At 35.2% G+C, this 10206-nt stretch overlaps 1 protein-coding gene across 1 annotated transcript; it reads left to right on the forward strand.

Moving 5' to 3' along the window:
- Nucleotides 1–5229: 5229 nt before the first annotated feature.
- On the forward strand, nt 5230–9089 carry LOC143599035 (uncharacterized; the record flags this gene model as incomplete). Its single annotated transcript, XM_077077100.1, has 3 exons — nt 5230–5621; nt 6791–7285; nt 8952–9089. Coding segments are annotated over exons 1-3 (1024 nt in total), but the record flags the coding sequence as incomplete, so codon positions are not given.
- Between the last annotated feature and the right edge of the window lie 1117 nt (nt 9090–10206).

The raw sequence follows: 10206 nt of genomic DNA on the forward strand, positions 1-10206 counted from the left end.
ATCAACATCACCGCATCATCCTCTGCCAGGTGTCATTCCCGTATTGATTTCTTTGTTGTAAAGTAAAGGACCGTTAAGCCTACGAGTAGCAGTACGACATCCCTCAAAATCCTTAACGGACCAGCATGAGTTTGATAGGGGTCCGCTATCCATGATAGACGTGCACAAAAAAACCGGTTCCGGAACCTAACTGGTGGAACCGAACCGGAACCGGTTCCAGTTCCAACCCGGTTGGAACAATACCCGGTTTGGGTATTTTTGTACCCGAAAATCGTACCCGGTTCTCCTATTTGTATGTCAGTACCAGTTCCAACCCGGTTCCTACTCGGTTCTTAATTGGAACCGGTTCGGTTCGTACCCGGAAAAACCGGTTCCGACGGGTTTTTTTTGAAGGGTCAAACAAAAGTCAAACTAGCCGTTGGAACCGGTTCCAACGGTAATATAGCCGTTGGAACCGGTTTTTTAGACACCAATTAGCCGTTGGAACCGGTTCCAACGGTAATATAGCCGTTGGAACCGGTTTTTGAGACAATAGATCCGTTGGAACCGGTTCCAACGGTAATATAGCCGTTGGAACCGGTTTTTGATGCCCAAACCTATATATAACTTGTTTCCATTACTTGTTTCACCACCAAACTCAAAAACAAACTAAAATACTACTCCTTTAGCAAACCCGTTTCTTTACCCGACCATCCAACTAAATATTATTATGGCACCCATCAAAAAATCTAACAACAAGGCTAAGAAGAGTGTTTTTGTTGCCCCCGTTCCTGTTACGGAGGACCCAAGGGTTGTTACGGTAGTCAACCATAACCGCAACCAAGACATATGGAAGAATTGGGATTTGATTGTGGATGACGAAGGTTATCAAAAGGCTCGTTGCAAACTATGTGGTTCAATATTAAAGCACGATTCCAACTTTACTTTGAGAAAGCACATCGAGAAGCCATATTGCAAGGCGTTGAAAGGGATTGACGCGACCGATCAAATTGACTTGGGTAAAGATGGTACACTATTTCGTTACAACACGACTCAAGTTCAAGATAGAATGGCAAAGTTCGTTATTCAACGAGGTTTGCCGTTTAACCACTTTGATGACCCGGAGTTGACGTCGTTGATTCGCGAAACTCTACAACCGAGATACACACATGTAAGTCGTACTACCTTAAGACGTCATTGTATCAGGTTGTGGGAGTGTGCTAAAAAAGAGTTAATCGAGTCTTTTCATTCTTTAGAAGCCATGGTTAGTTTAACTACCGATGTTTGGTCGGCACCACACGGGTTGCCCGAATCATACATATGTGTCACCGCTCATTGGGTTGATCCGGTGACATGGCAATTGATGAAACGCACCATCGCTTTTGAAAACTTCCCGTTCCCACATACCGCCGAAAAATTGTTTGAATTACTTGATGAAGTTATAACGACTTACAACTTGAGAAATAAAATATTTTCGATTTCGTTTGACAACGCTTCAAACAATACTAAGGCGGCTGAAAAATTTATCATTAAATATTCACCACCTTGTTTCGGGGATTTTTTTCATGTCCGATGTGTTGCATATATCATCAACTTGGTTGTTCAAATAGGTCTTGACAATGAACACATTTGTGATGATTTAAAATACTTTAAACTTATGTTACAAGATGTCTTCAAAAGTGGTAAAAGAAGACATCTTGAATATAAGAACTATTGCAAGTCGGTTGAAAGAAAGTATTTGGGGCCGAATTGGGACGTTCCAACCCGTTGGAACTCAACTTGTCATATGTTAAAGTGTGCTTTTGCCCAACGCCAAACTTTACAAGCTTTTCATAACAATCTTGTTGAAGAACGCGAGGCCGATATGTTTCCGGAAAGTGTTTGGGTCCAAGTCGGTTATTTGTTGGAGTATCTTGATGTGTTCAAAAAGTCAACAACAAAATTATCGGGAGTCTATTACCCTACTAGTTGTTGGGTTTTGCAAGAATTGTACTATATGTCTTGTGTTTTTAAAAGCTTTGCGGAGAAGAACAAACTCTTCGAAAATATTGTTGCGGTGATGAAAGAAAAGTTCATAAAATATTTTGAAATAATACCGCCGGTCTTTACTTGTGCCGCCGCATTAAACCCCTATTGGAATGTTAATGGGGTTGAAACAACGATTGAGGAAATATTCGACAACTTAGTTATGCACGAGATTGACCCGAAGTTGTCGACGGAAGCGAAGGACAAGTTCAACAAAAACCTTCAAGACCTTTATGACCATTATTTTCAAATGTATGGTCCAAGCACGAGATCGTCTTTTGTGAAAAAAACAACAACTGGTAGGCCGTGCAATGACCCACTTATAAACTTGATGAATGGGATTCGTGAATCGGCATCTAAGAGGCAAAGAGGAAACACACCAAGTAGCGAACTTGGTCGATATAGTGGAGCAAACTATGTTGAGGGCGCAACGGTCGACGAAATTCGCAATATTGATTTGTTGGCTTGGTGGAAAGGTAAACAAAACGAATTTCCCATTCTATCCGCCATGGCTCGTGATTTGCTTGCCGTACAAGCCTCAACGGTTGCTTTCGAATCGGTTTTTTCTCTTAGTGGGAGGGTGTTATCTATGCGAAGAACAAAACTAACTCCCGAGTCTCTAGAGGTTTGCATTTGCCTAAAGGACCATTTGGATGCGGTGGATCGTGTACAACACAAGGCGAACTTTGAAGACTAAATACCAATAGAGCGTCATATTCATGATGAGGAGGCGGAGGACGGGGTTTCTTCCGATAACGAAGACGAGGATGAAGACGAGAAGAGTTGTAATTATTTGTTTTGGTAAAATTATTTGTAACTTGTTCAACTAATATTTAGTTTTGATTTGTTTTATTATAATTACTTTTGTTACTCATGATTAATTTTTGTTACTTTTTTAATAACGACGAACATTTTATTTATTTAAAAACTAACTATTACAAACATTATTAAAACATAAACGATACTAAACATAACAACTAAAACATAAAAAACAAAGTCCGTCGTTTTAATACGGGAATACTTATTTTTGGGTTGTAGAGCCGGGCGACTCTCCCACTTCCGTTTTTTTTAGCTTCCAATCTTCTTTTCTCTCGACAATACTTATTCGTATGTTTTCGTAATGTCGAGTTGGACCCTGCTTTAAGAAACTTCGAGCAATATTTGCAACGTGCCAACTCATGTGAGTCGGTCATGAGACACAAATCGTAATGAACCCAAACATCGGAGCATCTTGTTGTTTCGATCACCATAACAACGTCATCATTGGTTGCCATTTGTTGTCGGTTTAAGGTTAATTGTGGTTTGGAGTGTGTTTTATAGTTTTGGAAGTGGTTTAACAAGTAAACAAACAAACCTTGCTATTTATAGTAAGAAAATAACCTATTTATAGTTAAAAAACCGGTTCCAACGGTCAAAAACGGCTATATAGCCGTTGGAACCGGTTCCTAACGGCTCTAATATTTAAATTTCAAAAAAAACCGGTGGAACCGGTTTTTACGTAAAAACCGGTTCCGGTTCATACCCTACCCGGTTCTTAAAAGTTCGCATATCTGGGCATCGGTTCGGGTCGGGAACCGAACCGGTTCTTGATTGGAACCGGTGCCATTTTACAACCCGGTGTGAAAAAACCGGTTTGGAACCGGTTCGGGTTTTCCATTTGAACCCGATTTGTGCACCTCTAATCCATGACTTTACTTTACTTTTACTATTATTATAACATTTTGGCCACGGCATTTCGAGGTGTTACAAAGGGTGTGGCCATTGACATGGATTAAACTACCTAGTTAGCACAATAAACTTTCATTTACCTTGTATGATTGGTGAAAAGTTACATAAAAATGATGGTTAGGTAATCGGAACAGATCACCAGCGGAAACCGATCGTTATTAACAACTCGACTATTAGTTGCACCAATGCATACATGACTACATAGTTAGCAATGGCAACTTGGAGCAATGGGCATCCTACAAATATAAGTGTCCAACTGTCGATATCTATAACTGCTAAAGAGTTTTTTTATGAAGAGTTGCAATGTTTCTTTGCTTTTGCTCTCTAACTATAAATGGACGGTCTTGATCTCGTTTTTAGTATGCTTTATGAACAAACATTGCATACTAGTTCTTGGTTTCTTTTGATTTATCCAATTAAAGATTAAAAGTATCATAAAATTATTATATTTTAATTTTGAAAGGGATTCGTAGACGATTAAAAATATAAATCTGCAAAGCGTGCATAACGTTCTAACTACACCTATTGCTGATGATATTTTGCTTTTCAGTGGATTGAATTATCATTATGAAGCTAATCTATCTTCGGGTCCCAAAATCCAAATAATTAAGAAAAAAAGTTGAAACGACTTAAATTTATACTTCTTTTCACACTCCTTTTCTATCATCCTTCCTTTTCCCCTTTAACTTGTCTGCATTTATATTTCATTATTGACAACTTTTATAAAGAAAATATATAGTTGTAGCTTTTAACCACTCTTGTCAGAATTGGATATGACCTGCCGGCTACAGCGCTCACGTAACTATCTATCAGTTACTTGAGTATTTTTGAACCGTCTTTATTTACGTCAGATTATGGGTCAAAGCAGTTAAACCGACGAACTAGATAGGTAATTGTACTGATTTTATATAATACAATCACCTAAACTTTTGAATTGCATATGCACTTATATATTATTTTTAAACAACAATTTTAAACACCATAATACCACCATACCTTATAACTATTTGCAAGGGTATCAAACCTATCATTACACATGTGAGAGAGAACAAACACCAAACCACTAAACCAATTGATGATTATGAGTGCATGGACGCGTATTTTTCTCTCACTACATTGTGAATCCATGTGCTACGAACAAGTGTTTATATGGTTGTCGTAGTTCTCACTTCTCACAATTGTGTATTTAAAATTTTGTTTTGTATCAAGAGCACCCATAATTTACAATCAATGGATCCTATTTTCACCCATCCACTCCTAATTAATACCCATTCCCACTCATTGTCTAGCTGCTACAACTATCCACATCACTGATGTCTGAATAATAGAGGAAGGTGCCTTTTCTTTAACAAAAATAAATAAATAAATAATATTAATAATAATAATAATAATAATAATAATAATAATAATAGGACTATGCATGATATATACAACTCTAATATATATGCTTGAGCCAGGCAAAGTAACAAACCATTCTAACCTACAAACAATATCAATAATGGCATCATCACCATCTTCCAGTAAATACCCACAACCAATTTACATGGATGATGATCTTCACAGTAGCTTCCCCAAACTCAATCGCTACAGTGTCAACTACTGGAAAATAAACATGCACAACTATCTCGAGGGCAACGGTCTCATTGCTTTCATCAAAGGCGACATCCAGCCACCACCAGAGAAGACTGATGACGGACGTATCGAAAACCCAGATTATAAGGAATGGAAGGAAATAGATGGCTACGTACAACGTTCAATCATTTCAACAATTCAAGAGGACTTATGGAAAGAACTATCAAGTTCATTTTCTGGAAAGACTTCAGCTGAATTATGGACTTTTATCCTCGAAAGGGTTCAACGACCTCCTGCGATGACTCATGTTGATCGCGGTAACAATTACTTTACTCTTCTTAATTGTTACAATAGTTTAGATATTGGCATCACTCGATTTTCTGTCGTAAAATTTACATACAAAAATTATCTTTATAGAGCATCAGATTCAATTCCCCACCGTATAATATCCATATACATATATATATACATATACATATATATATATATATATATATATATATAGGAGAACTGGAGAACTCTTCATTTTACAGATAAAAGAATACTATAAAAATTTATTTTTCATGTAAAAAGCAAATTTTTACATAATCTTTTAGAGCTTTTTACATATATACACATGTAGAAGCCGTTTCCAAATTTATTTATTTTTTAATTTTCAGTTAAAAAACGGTAAAAAAAAAATTGTTACAATTTTTTTTATTGGAATGTCATCTATATGTATTTATAAACAAAAAAGTCCAAAAAAGTTTATGTTAAAACTAGTTTAATTTTTTACACGTGAAATTGAGCTTTATATTATTTTTTGACATGTAAAATGAAGAGTTCCTTACTTTTTTTGAGTTCACTCTTGAATCTGCCCATATATATATATATATATATGTTTCTCTCCCATTTTCAATTAAATAATACACTTTTATACTTTTATCGTTATCATTAATTCTCATCATTCACTCACAACCACTTTTAAAAAATATTAAAATATTATACGGTGTAAACAATGAAACCACACATATAACTTTCCCGTTTTATCCATCATATATCTACTCACAACCACTTATAATCATATCATATAATTTACTCATTCCCCTCACATATTTTTAAGGAATAGGTTGAGCATGCTCTTACTGGTGTACGTCAAGTGACACCGGTGCTAGTAAGCTAGGTCCATCCATGGTATCGACTATCAAGTACCCAAACGCACAACTATGCCAAGTGATTTGACCTTTGTCATCATTGGCTTAAGCACAGTTAAACTTTTAGCCGTGTTTACTATTAATCGTAGTTATTACTATTTGATTTATCATTTATCTTTAACCCTGTTAATTTGCTAGTCATTATTATATGTCTAGTATATTAAGATACTTATTGACGTTTTATCATATAATTTGGTTACACCTCAGTATCTAAAGAGGTGAACCATAGATTTATAGTTTATTAATATACAAAAACCTTGAATTCTTTAGTTAACCATAAGAGTTATATACAGTCACAAACGAATCAGCAAAAGGGAAGAACTTTACACAATATTTGGAGCTGTACAAGGCAATTGTTGGAGGCGATATGAACACTTTTCAAAAAAAATTGGATGAAGACCCGACCATCGTGAGGGCGATCATCACAGGAGCCTCTGAAACACCATTGATAGTTGCATCTCACAAGAAAACAAACATTAACTTAGTTAAAAAGCTTATAAGCTTGATGTCACCACAAGATTTGGCTATGCAAAATAGCTTTGGCAGGACGGCAATATTTGGAGCCGCTGTTGTCGGAAATGTTGAGGCAATGGACGAAATGGTGAAGAAGAATCCTAACCTTCCTCACATTTGTGACATGTATAATAAACTGCCTATTCACCATGCTGCATATGCTGGTGAAAAAGATTCTGTTGACTACCTGTTACAAGTCACTAATATTAAAGATGTTCTTGACGAATCGAAAAGGTTAATACTTGTGCATGCACTCATATCAGGCAGATTCTATGGTGAGTTCCGAAATTAACTAAATATGATATTTGATTTATTTATATGACATAGGCTGATAGGCGTGCCCTGTGATCACACTAGTGTTCGGAGGCAGGTAAGCTCAATCTTTGAGAGCCTAAAGAGTAATTTTTTTTTCTTTATTTGCTTAGAATTCTAACACATTGGAATATGATAATATGATGACAGACATTTATCGTATACAATTTTTAAAATAATACACGATCATACATATTTGAATTGGAGTGAGTTTGAATGAACTGAAAACCCTTCCAAATATGCACCTTAAGGGAAAATTACCAATATGCCCATGTTGACAAACATATACAATTCCCGAAAGGCCGAAAATAATATCCATTCAAATCTCATCAGCTCCATTATGTCCGGCCCAAAATCATATGGGCCTCCTATTTATTCTACATCAATAATTGGGCGCCACGTTCTTAAAACTTGTCACGTTTGTTTCCCGTCAACCACCTAACAAAAATGTTGGTGCCGACTGGTTATTTCAAAGTCAGGCGTCGTGTGGATTTTTCCAAGCACCTACTAGATTTTCAAATCCAAACGACTACTAGATTAGTCTAGGCACCACCTTGTTTTTTCAAATTCAAATCCTTTTCGAATTATTTTTCATATAAGCCTACCAACATTTTATATATTATGTAGTTGATATTGCTGATATATCACCGGTGATGTATCGGTTATCAGTCTATAGTAAAATATCGGTACAAAATGTCGATCATCATATCAGCCCCGATATTATCGGCGATAATGACATATACTTGACCAATATTGTACCGATATTTAACCAATATACACCGATATTTGCGATATCAATTTTTCATATTTGATGTTAGTATTTCAAGTCTTAATAAGTTCATATTTACTACAATTGTTAGTGTTTTGCAAATTATAAAAGGTTAATTTTTTAGTGGTAAGATAGTATACTGAATTGTTAGTGTTAAGTTGTAATATATATAATTACCAATATCCCACCGCGATAACCGATATCTCAAATATCGGTCCTTGATCGATACCCAATATTTTTCACAATAATGAGGAACATTTTTGTTGAGTTGTCAGAGACTCAAAAAAGGAGGCGGCCGACGAGAAACAAACTTGACATGTTTTATACATGTGGTGCTCGATTATTGGTGTAGAATATATAGGTGGCCGGATGAAATAGAGCCGGTGTGATTTGAATGGACATTTTTAGAATTGTGTTAATTATAATTGACATTCTGGTCATTTTCCCGTTCTTTAATCTTCCAATCAAAATCTATAAATTTCAATGAAATTAATCTAAAAATCAGGTTTCTCTTTAATATTGTGCTTGAGCTTTAGCTTACTTTTTTTACACTTGAATCCCCATGTTCAGAAGCAAATATCTTTAATACAAAATCGTGTGTCCTAGTCTCCTAGACGAAACAAATCCGTTGGTAATTACTGCGGATCCTAGGAAGTCCAAAATAAAAGGAAGATCCGGTAGTAGTTTGATCTATTGCTAAAAAGTTTGTCCATAGTTTTGTCGGTAATTAATCTGAAATCAGATGTACCCAACCTAATTTATGACAGAGTTGGACTTTTGGTATATTTAACCGTCAGTGATACCCATTTATTTTACAATTAATTGTGCAACTTTACTGAATCTTCAACTAAATTTTGTAGATATATGTCTATCTTTGCTTAAAAGCTTTCCAGAGCTGTGTTACCATGAGCTTACACCCTTGGAAGCCCTAACTTTCAAGCATTCTGCGTTTCTTAGCGGTGCCCATTTCAACTTCTGGGAGCGTATAATCTACTCATGTAAGCATCCACTAATTAAGTTTTAAACCACCTCTTGTATCATCTTGTAATGTTTTGATCTTGGAAAACTATGTTGTAGTTAGTCTTCATTGTTAGTAATATTTACGTAGTAGCGTTTAAATAAAATAGAAACTGATTTTAATGTGAGAAACTTATTATTACGCTATAGTTTTGAACAAGACCAATAATAATTACTCTAGTTCATTTTGTTATACGCTTATAGTTATTACATACAATGAAATCAACTAAACTAGAGTAAGTATTATTATTAAAGTATAAAATTATAACGTAATAATAATTACTTTAACATTAAGTATAAATATTCTAATATTTATTTTATTTTTCATGTTAAAATTGTTTGAACAAGTGAACAACTATACAAGGTCTAACACCAATATATGATTAAGTTTATGCAAGTGTTCTTAGCGTGATAACTGATTTTAACTAATCATATTATTTCTCTTTTATTTTTGAATATAACTATCTATATAATTGTCTACCATGAAATCCTATGTGTCGCTCTCAGGTTGTCCATCATATTCTTTAGAGCCACCAAATTGTTTGATTTATAAATGGAGGTTTCTCATGCATTTGTAGAAATCGCAGATATGGGTCTTACCAAACCCAGATGATCTTTAAATGAGTTATATCTCATTTATTTGTGAAACACTTTCATAATCAAACAATAATTTTCACGGGTCGTGGGTCTCATCAAAACCCGGATAACCCTTAAACGGGTTATAACATCTCATTTATTTGTGAAATAACCCCTTAATCATCAAAGAATAATTTCCACGTGTTATGGGTTTTACCAAACTCTAATAGCCCGCAAATGGGTTATAAGATCTTATTTATTGGTAAACACTTTCATCATTAAAACCTATTTTAATTTATCTCCTTTACATTTCTCCGTTGCTGGTCTATCATTTCCATCACCGGTTAACTTCCAATACTAACCACCATCGTCAACTACATCAACGTCCACTTTTTCATTAGACAAATACTTGTGTTCATGTTCGTTCATTTAATAAAATCAACATGTTTGTGTTCGTTTATGTTTGTTCGTTAAAAAATACAATAACAAAACCTACACATCTCAATTGAAAATACTCAAACG

This window comes from Bidens hawaiensis, unplaced genomic scaffold (genome assembly GCF_021521415.1).
Source record: "Bidens hawaiensis isolate Kalapana, Puna unplaced genomic scaffold, B.hawaiensis_p1.1 tig00051418_1, whole genome shotgun sequence".
NCBI classification, from domain to species: Eukaryota; Viridiplantae; Streptophyta; class Magnoliopsida; order Asterales; family Asteraceae; genus Bidens; species Bidens hawaiensis.